The sequence below is a fragment of the Phyllobates terribilis genome, unplaced genomic scaffold (assembly GCF_046119375.1).
Source record: "Phyllobates terribilis strain yellow unplaced genomic scaffold, ASM4611937v1 Scaffold_2__4_contigs__length_985480577, whole genome shotgun sequence".
NCBI lineage: Eukaryota > Metazoa > Chordata > Amphibia > Anura > Dendrobatidae > Phyllobates > Phyllobates terribilis.
Window position 1 is genome coordinate 490,115,714 of NW_027362762.1, and position 15,890 is coordinate 490,131,603.

The 15,890-nt window shown below is 39.8% G+C and overlaps 1 protein-coding gene across 5 annotated transcripts in view; it reads right to left on the minus strand.

Annotated features, from left to right (window-relative positions):
* The window catches only part of INPP5B (inositol polyphosphate-5-phosphatase B), a 136,597-nt gene that overhangs the window by 41,386 nt on the left and 79,321 nt on the right, over positions 1–15,890 (minus strand). For all 5 annotated transcript variants that reach the window (XM_073665877.1, XM_073665876.1, XM_073665878.1 and 2 more), the window contains 5 exons: positions 14,947–15,114; positions 14,625–14,726; positions 8,277–8,391; positions 6,076–6,192; positions 4,750–4,937 (listed from right to left, as the gene is read on the minus strand). In XM_073665877.1, coding sequence (XP_073521978.1) covers positions 4,750–4,937; positions 6,076–6,192; positions 8,277–8,391; positions 14,625–14,726; positions 14,947–15,114 — 690 coding nt within the window. The remainder of the gene's footprint in view (positions 1–4,749; positions 4,938–6,075; positions 6,193–8,276; positions 8,392–14,624; positions 14,727–14,946; positions 15,115–15,890) is intronic.

Here is a 15,890-nt window from a genome sequence, read left to right on the forward strand (position 1 = left end):
GGCTGAAAATTATAGATTGCAATAATCTAAGGAGGGAGATTGGAGGAATTTTTTGCAATTAATTTGGCTTCAGAAGAAATAAATAACGTGGAATGGGAGGCATGAAGGACTTTTTGAGGCGGGTATTGATTACAAAGATAAAGATTGTTAAAAATAATTCATAGCAGAAGGGTATAGACTTAGAAAATAAAATCTGGGAAACTGAGGCATCATTAATTTTGAATAATAGCCCTGAAAATTTAACATGGTGAAAGGAGTCTCAACAGTAACTAAAGTTTATTCAAATGGAGCAAGCAGACAATAAATGTATGTTTTTAAAACAGAACTTTCACGAAGAGGAAGAAACCACTAGTCGGTTACTTGCAAAGGCAGGCCCAAAAAGAAAATGCTAAGATAAGGCTATGTGCCCACGTTGCGGAAATGAAGCGGAAAATTTGCGCTTCATTTCCGCATGTCCTCTCCAGGAAAAACGCATGCAGAATTACGCAAGCGTTTTTCGCGTGTTTTCGACATGGGGAATTGCCTTGCGTTTTTTCATGCATTGAAAAAGCAATTCCGCTTGCGTAAACGCAAAATTAATTGACATGCTGCGGATTTTTCTGCGCATCAAAAACGCTGCGGAAAAATCCGCAGCATGGGCATAGAACTTGCGGATTCTCATTGGGGACCATGGGGTGCGGATAGACAAGCGTTTTACAAGCGTTTCCGCTGCGGAAATTCCGCATCAAATACGCTTGTAAAACGCTACGAGGGCACATACCCTAAGGCTCCTGGGGTACATGGTCTTCCAATAGAAAGGAGGAGCCAAAACCAGGAGTGGGTGATAAATGCAGAATTGGTGACTTGTTTCTATTATACCTTTTCTCTGATTGTTCCTCACCTGGTTTTAGCTCCCACTCCTGAGAAAAAATACTGACCAAATACTGACCAAATACTGATAGTGGGGCCATGGCCTAGGACCAACTCCTATAAACCTGAATGAGCTATTTTTGAACCTGCAAGCAGCATGGGTAGATCCTAAGTAAAAAGCTATTTTATCCTTAGACGCCGATAAGGCTTTAGATAGTGTGGAGTGGGGTTACATTTGGGCAGTGCTAAGGAAAATGGGGTTTGGCCCTAATTTCATTAAATGGGTCATGCTACAATACAGAGCTCCAACTGCTAAAATAAGGGTGGAGATAGCTCTGAGAATCTAGAACTACGTATACAAGGGAATGAGACAGGGCTGACCATGGTCTCCTCTACTTTTTGCCCTGACCTTTTATTATTTGTTAACAAAATTACCAATTCACTTCCAAATATAATGCAAATCATGCAGACTATTGGGACTTTCTCAAGATTGACTATAAATTGGACAAAGTCTGCTTTATTGCCCTTGGAGAGGACTGATACCTTTGGGACGGATTGTTTCTTAAATATTCCAATTGTTTCAAAATTTAAATATCTTGGAATTCATGTTACAAAAGAGACAAAATACTATATCTTTTTGAATCTTTGTCCATTATTAACTAGATCCAGACAAAGTGAGCACTTGGGGGAAATTGCCATTATCGGCTCTGGGCAGTACTTAACATTGTTAAAATGTGCCTTCTGTCTAGCATTCTTTATGTACTACATAATTCACCTATTTGGATTCATAAATATTGGTTTAGAAAGAAGCACAATATTTTCAGGGATTTGGTTTGGAGGATAGGAACACCTAGAATAAAGCTTGAAAACTTGCAGCTGTCCAAAAGCCTGGGAGGATTAGCACTACCGCACACCTGGGGATACTTTCTAGCATCTCAGTTCCAGCATTTTAGAGGGTGGGCTTTCGATGGGATAAAAGGGGAACGGGTCCTAGTACTAAAATTTCTGGGTGAGGGTTGAAAAAATTCCAGACACAGGCAATTCTAGGGGTTTTCCAACTCTTAATCTCGTTCATAAAATTTGGTGGTCCTGTAAGAAGTGGTTGGGAAAGTGAGAATACTCTAAATATACTCCTGTTTGGAATAACCTCGGTTTGCGGGATATGCAAAACTTGGAAAATTCTGGGAAATGGAAAAGGAAGGGATTGAAGTACTTGCATCAATACATGGAAGAACACTTTTGTTCACTTGAACATTTAAAGCAAACTTTCAATTTGGGTAACCCTAAATTTTTCAGATATTTACAATTGCGCCATGCTGTAAGAGCGCCTGAATCTATCTCAGATTTGTCCATTTCACTTACTGGGATACTGGACTCAGTTGTGACTGCTAAAACTACTAGCGGCCTGATCTCTCTCGTGTGTAATGCTTTGTTATTAAAGATTCTGGGAGACCATATAGCTGTAGTTAAACCAAAATGGGAGAGAGATGTGGGACTAATTACCCAAGAGGAGTGGGAAGATATTCAAGAGTCACCAGGAAAAGTATTCATAAATACAACTTAAAGAAAATCTCAATTATTTCTTATACACAGAGTATACAAAACCCCTAAAATATTATATAGCATGGGACTTAGGACAGATTATTGTTGTCCACGTTGGATGGAAGATGGGGCAGGCTTAGTCCATATGTTTTGGTCCTGTACCCATTTTGGCTGGGCTGGAGGAATATGTGGGCAGACTGGTCTCAGAGGTATTTAACATTCATATTACTCTACAGGTAAAAATGCCCCAAGGTGTGTGTGTTAGGTTATGTGGGGGAGATTAGAGGTTCGGCCCCTGAACAATTGGCAATAGCCAAAATATTGTATCAAACTAGAAAGAATATAGTCAAGCACTGGCTGTCAAACACTGCTCCCTTAAAGGGAACCTGTCAAAAAGTGGTCAAAAAGTAATTTATACCCAGTAAAAAAAAACCTCAAAAAAATTTATTTTTTTAAGTTTAAATGACCTCCGGCGTGCACGACTATAAGGTTCTCTCCCCACTTCCTCCCTGCATAGTCATAATATATATATGCTGCCTATGACCCAAAGAACACAGTTCCCACTTTCAAGCATGGAGATGAAAGCATTATGTTTTGGGGGTGCTTCTCTGCTAAGGGCACAGGACTACTTCACCGCATCAATGGGAGAATGGATGGAGCCATGTAAAATCCTGAGTGATAACCTCCTTCCCTCCGCCAGGACATTAAAAATGGGTCATGGCTGGGTCTTCCAGCGAGAAAATGACCCAAAACATACAGCCAAGGCAACAAAGGAGTGGCTCAAAAAGAAGCACATTAAGGTCATGAAGTGGCCTAGCCAGTCTCCAGACCTTAATCCCATAGAAAACTTATGGAGGGAGTTGAAGCTCCGAGTTGCCAAGCGGCAGCCTCAAAATCTGAATGATTTAGAAATAATCTGCAAAGAGGAGTGGACCAAAATTCCTCCTGACATGTGCGCAACTCTCATCATCAACCACAAAAAACGTCTGACTGCTGTGCTTGCCAACAAGGGTTTTACCACCAAGTATTAAGTGTTGTTTGCCAGAGGAATCAAATATTTATTTCTCACTGCAAAATGCAAAAAAAAATTATCTAATTTATACAATGTGATTTTCTTGTTTTTTTTCTTTTTTGGATATTCTATCTCTCAATGTTAAAATTAGTGCAGAGCCTCCCAGGTACAAGCAAGTCCTTTCAGTATCAAAAAATCATGGAGACACCACACTTTTCAGGTGAAAAAAATAGTAAATTTAATAACCCATGAGGTGCCGTTTCAGTCCAACTTTGGGGACCTTTCTCAAGTTCCAATGAAAATTGGAACTCTGGGACCTTGTGGAGTGTGACAATGACTGCCTTCTGGGCATCCGTCAATTCAGCAGTATTCCCCATGATTGTGGAGCCTACTGAAAAAGACTAAGAGGCCTTTTTAAACGCTTAGGAAGCCTTTGCGGGTGTTTTTTGTTAATTATTCTAACTTACTGAGATAATGACTTTTGAGTTCTCATTGGCTGTAAGCCATAATCATCAACATTAACAGAAATAAACACTTGAAATAGATCACTCTGTCTGTAATGACTCTATATAATACATGAGCTTCACTTTTTGTATTGAAGAAATGAAATAAATTAACTTTTTGATGATGAATAACAAGTCCGCTAATATGAGGCATACAGGTAGGACTAGTCTAACATTTCTATCACTTATATGCCCATATTAATAGGTTATATACATCCCAAAGGTGACAGATTCCCTTTAATTATAATCTACAGTAAAGCTGGGTCCACATAGCGTTTGCAAGTCCGTCGGATGTGTGTGTGTGTGTGTGTGTGTGTGTGTGTGTGTGTGTGTGTGTGTGTGTGTGTGTGTGTGTGTGTGTGGAGGGGGGGGGGTCTTATATGCACACCCCTGCAAAATGGGATACGAATGTATGAGACGGCGGGGCTATTGACTATAATAATGCAGATGGGGTCACAGTGCGCACGAATAATTTTCGGCTGTATACGCCTTGTAGAAACAAACAGCAAAAGGTAGTCAACTACATCTTGCTGTCCACCTCCAATAGGCATAAATGGACGAAAATGATGTATGACAGAGCACATTGTGACTCCATCTGCATCACTATAGTCAGTGGCCCTCGTTGGCTCATAAGCCCAAATTATGTTTCACGGGGATTTGGATGGTAACCTCAACAGAGACACTGAATGCAGTGGCAAATGCTATGTGAACCCAGCCTAATTAATTATGATTGGTTCTGATTTCTCAATTTGTCAGAACACTGATCGTTCATGTTTCAACTTTTTCCAAATTAGCTGTAGGAAATCAACACCACAGTAGTAAAGCTGTAAGTAGGACACATACTCATGCTTGTGAATCGTCAGAGGGGGGAGTGTTGGGTCCACCTCAGGAAACTGCATCCTGGAGCAGATGTCTCTGAAGTCCTGGTTCCTCCTCTCATATTCATCAACGTGAGCAGCCAAATGGGAGTTAACAACACAAATATGAGTGTTGTGGAATCGAAAATGGATTGCCACACCTCCTTTGTTACCCTGCAGAGTACACATGGAAGATACACTTTAATCATTTGTAGTAGTCTAGTAAAACAACAAAAACTGTGTCACTTTTAAGTCAAACTTCATAAAACTGATTTTGGATTGTTACTGGAAATATTACTAGGCAACTGGTTTGAGCAACCTCTACCAATGTAATAGGTCTCCTGGAGAAGATGATGTCAGGAGGTCCTAATGTCCACAACCTCCACCAGTCATGAGCGAGCAGCGTTTTCTTCTTTTTTTTTTTTTAAATAAAGCAATCATCAGACATAAAGGAATAAAACATTTATGGTCCATATGATAATTGCCATGATATTTTATAATGTAAGCATTTCCTAATGTTTAAGCTTAGGTTTGTGTATTAGAGAGGACCTGTCACCAGGTTCTTATTTTATCCCCACTGATCACCTGCTGTCGTTTTATATCTGCCAAATGGTTCCAGAGATACGGGCCTTTTTATTTAGTGGTAATTTCTAGTCTTTACCAAGTTGGCATGTCTTTAGGCAACTCTGCATTGTGAGCCACACACCCTTGAAAAGACCATACAAATTAGTAGTAAATGAAAAGTCCCATATCTCCAGGACTGTATGGAGCCTTTTAAAAACACACAGAATAAAATAGAATGCTCAGGAGAGCAGGGGAAATAGAATAAGAGCAAATACTGGCTCCTCTGACCGGGTAACTGGTCCGCTTTAAAGAACAGACACAGCAATTCTTTATTATACAATACCAGTCAGTAGCTGATGATAGGAGGACCGTAGCTCTATAATATGATCACTTATATTGCCCCAATCATCCACAAATACTTCCCTTGCACAATAAACTCACCACAACTACAAATGTTTCAAGGTTCAAAATGAATCATTAAAAAAATATATGTCATATCTCTTCCTGGCTCCAGTTTTTGCTCTTTGATGTGTATTCAATGTTACATTTTAATAAAGGTGATATTCAGTTGATATCAGAAATGCTGGATATCTGCAGCACATTTTGGATTTCATACTACTTAGGTGGAGACCAGACAGATTTTTTTCATCTGTGGATCTCCTTGATAATCCCTCTGAATCCATGAGCCAAAAAAATGTGAGTGGGCTGATAAGAGGATTCTGCTTTTTATTTATTTAAATAAACTCACCATCCTTCCCATGATTCCTGTGCCCACAGTCTCGGCTTCCACCTCCGAAACGTGATGTGCCATATCCTTCTTCACATACAGCAGCAGCATTATCCCCACAAGCCGGATCAACTTAATCTATAGAAACAATAAGGAGTAGAAAGGACATTGCTGCTGAATTATCCACTTCTCACCGTCATTCACACTCAGTTACATGACAGATCACAAAGGAAGAGATCTTGGAATTGTTCTGAGATCCGGCAACACTGGAATGCTGATAAATTATACGCTGCATGGCCATGACAAGGACACGAGTTGAAGCGATCCTAAAATTTTTGCATTATAGTTATAATGTGCAGTGTCCTCCCCAAGACGATCCCAACTTTGATCGTCTATACAAAATTCATCCAGTATTTCAACACTTAAAGAGGTTTTCCCACGAACAAAAGTTGATTTTAACCCATGGCTGTGTCTGACCGTGTATGGAACACAGTCTGATCATACCACATCTCCTGGGCAGGAAGTAAAAGAGTATACAGACATTACAATACAGGATCACTGCTGATTCTTTAAGATTCTTTAAAAACAGGCAGTGAAAGGTTTTACCTCACAGAAAGAATCAGCTGTGATCCCCTGCTGTAATGTCTGTATGGTCTTTGGCTTCCTCCCCTGCCCAGGCGCTGTGGTATGATCAGACCATGTTCCATACACGGTCAGACACAACCATTGACTAAAATTAACTTTTGTTCATGGGAAAACCCCCTTTAAGCAGAAAATTTGCTGAGGTATACAACCTCCAAAGTGACATCTGTATAGATGAATCTCTGGTTCATTTCAAAAGGGAGGCAAAAATTCTGACAAAAATGCTTGCTATGTTTCAAAAGAAACAATAAAACTCTATGGATTTTATTAATTGAAGCTGGATCCTCACCTTTCTTGCAAGCATAATTGACTTGACGTCTGGCAGAGACACGATCCTGTGCTTCCAACACTGAAACTCATAGGGAGTTCCCCACAAGGGTGAGCGGATATTAGTTTTAAAAAAAAAGTATGTCCTTATCTTGATCACAATACACCATGACAACAGCTTCCTTGGTCACTGTCCGAGGTACCACAACACAAGCTCCAAAGCCAGATTGTATCCTGGATTATAAATTCATGGGGGTGTAGATCTCTCAATTCATACAGTGCTACGCGAAAAACTTAAGTATGGTACAAAAAGTTGGCTGTGCATATTGTACAGATGGCACTGTACAATGCATTTGTGCTGTTTCAATGTTCAAGCAATAAAGGGACCTTCCTTTAATTTCAGGAGGTAGTCATCAAGGCCCTAAATGTTGGGAAGCCAAGAAGGTGAGGGCCCCAGTACTTCTGAAACTGAAGGTGGCCGTATTGTACCAGGGCAACATTTTCCCGGGGAGGTTTCTCGAACGGCAAGAAAAGGGAAAAACACAGAAAAGGTGCTCCAAAAGGGAATACAAAAACACACAATTTACATTGAAGCAATTCTTAATGCAAAGTCCAGGTTTAACAAAGCGTACCACATGTCCATTAATTTTTTAACATTTGGTTTTACCATGTTAACACAACATTCTGTAATAGCCCGATGCACTCCGCACAACTTACACATACAACCACATAATAAATTCATACACAAGTAAAACAGCAAGAATATTATAATAATTATGTCCCTAGATAAACTCCTTGAGGGATGTAGTTTCCATAATGGGGTCACTTAGGCTGGGGTTTCTGCTGTTTTGGCACCTCAAGGGATCTGCAAATGCAACATGGGGCTAGTGAACCATTCTAAAATGTTGCTCCTTCCTTTTGAAGCTTAGCTTTGTGTCCAAACCGTAGTTTTCCACCACATTTGTGGTGGAAATGTCTGATTCCAACACGCCCTCTCATCAAGTCACAGCATTGTACACACTGGTCTTGATTAGTCATGGCCAGAGTGTCAAGAAAAAATGAAATGATCAGAAATAAAACAGATTTTTGTATCACTGGAACATGTAGAAGCATTCTAAAGATATTACAACAAAATTACATGTCAGATTTGAGCACGAGCCTGTGTCAGGAAGGTGAAAACTAACAGCTATAGGAAAAGCTATAGGAAAAGACTAATGGCTGGTGTGTATATACATACATGATACAAATATATACTCCAACACAGAGAAGCAAACTGTTTTTATGTCACTTTGAAATCGTAAATTTTCTTGTACCTTTGCATATTTGGCTCCAGGGTGTAGCCCCTCAGAGACCGCCTTAAACCATTCTTCTTCCTTGGGTGTATCATTGAAGAAAAAAGCTTCCTTGCTTAAGTCAAGTTCTTGAAATCTGGGAGGGAGAGAAAGCTGTGACTTTCATATTATAAAAACATTCACAGTCAATGGGATTGCACGACAGTTAATAGGAATTCATTGTCAATAAATGTCATGTCAATCCCCAATACCCTGTCATGGCTCAATTTGGGGATTCCATCCGGTGACCTGCTGCTTTGTTTTTGGTTCCTCTTTCTGCTGAGCTATTGCCCTTTCTCCCCTGTCCAAATGATGATGGTTTCAATTGTCTTAGCTTTCCCTTCTTGGTTTGCTCCTCTCTAGGCGTTTTTCATTTTCCCGTTTTGGTTTGCCCCATCACATCCTGAATTGGCTTTTATATGTTCAACCTTCACTGCACTTCCTTGATGGCTATACCTGTTGGTGGACGTGTGTTCAGGAATTCCAGCTCATCAGCTAAGGGGTTTACCTTGTTTGTTTGGTAAACTGCAACTGTATTCCTGCAGTGAATATGTTTACTTTCCTTACCATCACCTTTTCCCTTTACCACTGTTAGGTTTCTGGGAGGTTATTTGTTCCTTTTATTTTCGTTCTACTTAGTTTTCCCTCTCTACCCAATATGAACGTGTTTGATTTTCTCACCCTGGGATTTCATATCTTACTGCAAACAAGGGAAGAGGAAAGTGTGAAGTATGTTGCTGCCTCTCCTCTGGTTCTTCGGGAGGTACAAGAAACCCCTCAACGGCTTTTAGGGAGTTAGGTCTGAGGTGGTGTTTTTAGTTTTACAGATAGGCCTTTCTAGAATATACAGGGACCAGTGGGGTGTTGGTGCAGCGTCTCCCTGTGACTGAACTTTCCATTTTCCGTTACCAGTGTGCACGCATTCATAGCATACTCTCTGAGTACTACAAAAAATAACTATTATACCCCCATATGGTGGTCTGGTCCGATGGGTGTCGCTGGTCTTCCTTTAGTGCTGCTTCATATAGGATGATGAATCCTACATCATCCACACAGTGTTTCCCCAATCAAGTGCCACATGAAGCAGGGCAGGTGGACAGCACTTACGACGAGAAGAGGTGCTGAATGAAGATGAGCGACACCCATCAGACTGGACCGAACGGTATGGAGTATAATAAAAGTTATGTTTTGTACTATGCAGAGAGGATTATGTACAGCTTACTAAAATACTGTAAAAGAGGCCCTTTAGAAGGTGGAGGCCGTACTTTATATTGGGAAATATCTGGTGACCGGTTCCCTTTAACCCCGAGGGTGGTTTGCATGTTAACGACCGAGCCAATTTTTTCAATTCTGACCACTGTCACTTTCTGAGGTTATACCTCCGGAACGCTTCAACGGATCACGCTGATTCTAAGACTGTTTTTTAGTGACATATTGTACTTCATGATAGTGGTAACATTTCTTCAGTATCACTTGCGTTTATTTGTAAAAAAAAAAAAAAATCGGAAATTTGGCGAAAATTTCGCAATTTTCAACATTTGAATTTTTATGCCCTTAAATCAGAGAGATAGATGACACAGAATAGTTAATAAATAACACTTCCCACATGTCTACTTTACATCAGCACAATTTTGGAACCCATTATTTTATTTTATTAGGGAGCTATAACGGTTAAAAGTTGACCAGCAATTTCTCATTTTTACAACAAAATTTACAAAACCATTTTTTTTTTTTTTTTTTTTTTTTTGACTTTGAGGGGCCTTTATGACAGAAAATACCCAAAAGTGACACCATTCTAAAAACTGCACCCCTCAATGTGCTCAAAACCACATTCAAGAAGTTTCTAACCCTTCACGTGCTTCACAGAAATTTTTGGAATGGGAAGAAAAAAATGAACATTTAACTTTTTTCATAAAAATGTTACTTTAGACCCCAATTTCTTTATTTTTGCAGGGGTAACAGGAAAAATGGACCCCAAAATTTGTTGTGCAAATTCTCCTGAGTACACAGATACCCCATACATGTGGGAAAAACACTGTTTGGGCGCACAGCAGGGCTTAGAAGGGAAGGAGCGCCATTTGACTTTTTGAATGTAAAATTTGCTTGAATAATTAGCGGACGCCATGTTGCGTTTGGAGAGCCCCTGATGTGCCTAAACAGTGGAAACCCCACATAAGTGATACCATTTTGGAAACTAGACCCCTCAGGGAACTTATCTAGATGTGTGGTGAGCACCTTGAACCCCCAGGTGCTTCACAGAAGTTTATAACATGGAGCCGTGAAAATAAAAAAAAATCTAACTTTTTCCACAAAAATAATCTTTTAGCTCCAATTTTTTTAGTTTCACAAGGGTAAAAGGAGAAATTGGAACCTAAAAACTGTTGTGTAATTTCTCCTGAGTACGCCAATACCCCATATGTGGGGAAAATACACTGTTTTGAACGCAAAATTGTCTGGAATCGAGAGCGGATGCCATGTCGCATTTTGGGAGCCCCTAATGTGCCTAAATAGTGGAAACCCCCCACAACTGACTCCATTTTGGAAACTAGACCCCTCAAGGATTTTATCAATGGGTATAGTGTACATTTTGAACCCAGAGGTACGACAGAATTTGATAACATTAGTTCATCATATTGAATAAGTTGTCATTAGTCTTGAGCGCAAGTGCTCGCTACTTGAGTTTGCATTGGGTACTTGGGCATGCACCAAGTATCACGGGTGCTCGAGTGACATGCTCCCGCATGTTTCACGGTTGTTAGACACCCAGAAAAAAACATGCGGGGATTGTTCGTGCATGGCAGGCGATCCAAGCAACGTCTTTTTTTGGCTGCGAAGCATATGGGGCAGAGACTCGAGCATGTCACTCGAACACCCACGATACTCAGTGCATACACAAGCACCCGATGCAAACTTAAGTAGCGAGCACTTGCGCTCAACACTGGTCGCCATAGCGTCATTTTTTTTTTTCTTTACTTTTGAAGAAATCCCAACCCTAATACAACCCCAACCCTAACCCTAATACAACCCTAACCCTAAAGTTTATTTTTTTACACCATTGCTCGTGTGGTATAAGTGATTAAACAACTTTATTCTTCGGGTCGGTGCGATTACAGCAATGCCAGATTCATATTGGGTTTTTATGACTGACAGCTGTCACACACTAAAAGACGCTTTTTTTTTGCAAAGACTAGTTTTTGCATCGCCATATTTTGAGAGCTATAACTTTTCCATATTTTGGCCAACAGAGTCATGTGATGGCTTGTTTTTTGCGGGACAAGTTGACGTTTTTATTGGTACCATTTTCGGGCATGTGACATTTTGTGACCTCTTTCTATTCTGATTTTTGGGAGGCTGAATAAACAAAAAACAGCAATTCCAGGATTGTTTTTATGGGTTTTTTTTATGCGGCTCTGCGTGTGGTAAAATTTATAAGGCAGCTTTATTCTTCGGGTCAGTACGTTTACAGCGGTACCGCATTTATATAGTTTTTTTATGTTTTGGCGCTTTTACACAATAAAAACTATTTTCTAGCAAAAGTTATTTTTTTGTATCGCTTTATTCTGAGAGCTATAACTTTATTTTTCGGATGATGGAGCTGTATGGTGGCTTGTTTTTTGCGGGACAAGATGACGTTTTCAGCGGTACCATTTTTTATTTACATTCGTCTTTTTGATCGCGAGTCATTCCACTTTTTGTTTGGCGGTATGATGATAAAGCATTGTTTTTTTTGCTTTTTGCTTTGTTTTTTGTTTTTTTAACCGAGTTCACTAAAGGGGTTAACTAGTGGGACAGTTTTATAGGTCAGGTCGTTCCGGACGCGGCGATACCAAATATGAGTACTTTTATTGGTTCATTTTTATTTATTTTTTTTAAACATAAATAAATAAATATTATGGGTTCAATATATTTTTATTTTTTGGGGATTATTTTTTTTTTTTTTTTTTTTTTCACTTTCCTACTTTTTTTTAACTTTTACACTATGTCCCACTATGGGACTTTCACTTTTTGCAGCCTGATCGGCTGCATGGCATAGAGAGCAGCAGCTCCCTATGCAATGCAGCCTGTCAGTGCTGCACACTGGGGAGACATTACTTTGGTCATGCACTGCACATGACCAAAGTAACGTCCTGCCTCCTGGTGACCCAGATGTTGTCATGACATCAGGTCATCGTGACAACAACCGGAAGCAGCCACAGACACCGCGTGATGCCAGCAGGAGAGGTAAGTATAGCGATCACCTCCCCCCCCTTGCCACCGCAATGCTGCAATCGACATTGATCGCAGCATTGCGGGGGTTAATGTGCTGGGAGCGGTGCGGGACCACTCCCTGCACATAGCACCGAGTGTCAGCTGTGACAATCAGCTGACACCCGGCAGCTATCGCCCCACACCGCTTGTGTGCGGGCGCGATTGCCACACGCATAATAGTACGTAGCTGGTCCATAAATCCCAGGGCACAGCTACGTACTATTACTGACGTCGTCGGAAAGGAGTTAACCCTTGTGAAATCACATATATTTTATATATTACATTACACACACTCAATTAGGTCTAGAAATATTTGGACAGTGACTGAATCTTCATGATTTGGGCTCTGCAGATCAATATTTTTTTATTTCAAGTTAAACCATGAGATGCAATTGAAGTGAAGACTTTCAGGTTTAGTCAAGGGGGTTGAACAAAAATATCCTGTGAAACGTTTAGGAACTGCAACCATTTTTCTACAAAGCCTCCTAATTTCTCAATAGTAATTGGACAAATTAATTTTACCATGAATAAAATGTTTATTTTTAAATACTTTGTAGAGAATCCTTTGCGGGCAATGACTGCTTGAAGTCTGGAAGCCATGGACATCACCAAATGCTGGGTTTCCTCCTTTATTATCCATTGCCAGACCTTTACTACAGCTGACTTCAGTTGTTGCTTGTTTGGGGGTCTTAAGTATGTGAAATGCATGCTCGATGGGGTTGAGATCTGGTGATTGGCTCGGCAATCAATAAACACTAGTGCCCATGATGGCATGGGCACGTATTGGAAGCCATACGTGCCCATGCCATCACGCTGCCTCCACCATATTTTACAGAGGTAAAGATAAAGATAAGGTAAGATATGTTGAGCTTTGGATCATTCCGTTCCAAGGTTTCGCCATACTTTCTTCTTCCCATCAATCAGGTTCATGTTGACCTTAGTTTCATCTGTCCAACGAATGCTTTTCCAGAACAGGGCTTCTTCAAATGTTTTTTAAAGAAAAGTTTAATTTGTCCTTTTTATTTTTAAGGCTGATTAATGGTTTGCACCTTGTGGTGAACCTTTCGGTATTTGCCCTCAAGAAGTCTTCTTTTTATGTTAGACTTCTATAGACTTCTATAAAGAAACAGCTACTTCCTGGAGAGTGTTCTTCACTCGGGTGGATGTTGTGAAGGGGTTTTCACCATGGAAAGGATTCTGCAATTGTCCACCACTGTCGTCTTCCATGGGTGTCCAGGCGTTCTTGAGTTCCCAAGCTCACCAGTGCTCTGATGGATTTCCTTTTTTTTTTCAGCCTAATGATGGTCTGTTTCTTTTCCATTGAGAGCTCCTTTGACTGCATTTTGTGGGTTTACAGCAACGGCTTCCAAATGCAAATGCCACCCCTGGAATCAGCTCCACATCTTTTACCTGCTTCATGAATGATGAATTAAAGAGGAAATAGCCCATGCAGCCTGTTAAAGAGCTTTTGAGATAATTGTCCAATTAATTTTGATGGCTTTTTAGAATTTTTATAACTGTATCTTGATTATGTTTTAGTAAACAGCTAAAATGCCAGAACTTGCGCCACTATCCAAGTACATATTATTACAACAAACGTAAACATATAGCTAAAGGCATCACACTCCTGGCAATAGAAGATTGTCATGTGGTAAAGGAAATGTATCAACTCGTAGAGCGACAGTTCAGTCAAAATGTCTGTAGTCATAATTGAATAAAACCGAAAATATATAGAAGAAAAAAAAATTTGGAAAAACCAACCCCCAAAGAATATGTTTCAATATAAAGTTGGAATTCTCGAAATTGCTATTATCTTTAGCATTCCTTTTAAAATAATCTTAAAACACCATGGGAAAAAGATAGAGATCCCAGCGCCCATTTTCAATTCAGGTGTCCAGGGAAGCCTGTGGTCCACAGTAGCTGTCACCCATATACACCTTTGTGGTGAAATAAATTGTAGATTAGTCTAGAGGCCCAGTTTTAGTATATGAAATACATTGTACGGTATGTGCTTGACCTATAACAGTTTCTTTGCACAAATCCAATAAATTTTAAATATATAAATAGACTTTTCGAACATACCCAATACAATACACATCAGGTGGCTCAGGATCCACCCTGAGCCAAGGTTGCAAGTTCTCTTTTGGCGACTGTCCATTGACATTGTACGTTCCAACAAAAAACCTGCAAATAAACATGAAAAATCTTGTTAAAATGTAAACATATTGTCAAGAATGTCATACCAACAAGTAGGTGGAACTGTAATTATGACTGACACAGGGATGAAACTTACTATATTAGATCAGATTACTTTTTGTTGGGCATGGACACTAAAATTAACCCACAATGTAACAAATGTTCAGATATTTTGCCATAATCAAAATACAGTTTACATTAATGGTACCTAAAGTCTTGAATGGATGTATAGGTCGGTTCTTTCTTTAAAAGTTCAGACTTTATTAAGTTGTCCCGCAGACCAAATTTGGGGAAGGGTAACATTTCCACTTTGTTAGTAGAGATAACATCTGCTGCTCGGACCATGTCGGTAATGTCAGATCTCGTTTTATGAAGTCTGAAATTAGAAAACGAATAGAATTGAAAAAAAACAAAAAAACAAACAAAGTAGGGTCATAAAGGAAACTTCAGATATAAATGAAAGGAGATGAATGAAAGCTAGTGCAAAGAAGAATAAGATTATTGCCTGTAGAAATCACCTGCACTAGACCAGTTGCTGTATTGTTCGTGCTCATTTCACATAGAGAAATATGCAAATTGTCTCTTCAGAGAAGAAAAGGACTAGAACTCTAGTGCCATCTATAGGAAGTAGCAATCCTAGAAGTCAATATCGACTCTTTAACGAGCCTTGTCACATGATTTAGGATTAAAGCCAAAACCAACATCTCAATTTGCAGACACTATTTCGGGGTACTGCCCCTCATCAGTGCAAAGTGTGAGATCGGTTTTGACTAGATGAGAGGCATCTGACTGGGATCCAGGGGGTAATGTTTCTCCTTGTGGAGAGTGACATGTCAAGCCTGACATGCCGAGGTGACTTGACTCTCCACAAGAAGAAAAGTTAACCCTTGGATCCCACGTAGAAAAATGAAAGGCAGGCAGTTTATGGATATAGAGGGGCACATCCTCACTCCAAGCACATGACAGCTGACTGCTTTATTTTTGCTATATGGATAGTAAAAAAAAGTGTTCCTTCTATCTGGAAGCTTTTAGAAATTGAACCATATTAACAAATTGTAAACTCAGTAGATCTGTCCAGTGTAACATTTAAAGGAAATCCCTCACAAGATTTTTGTAATGTAATCTGAGAGTAGCATGATGTAGGGACAAACA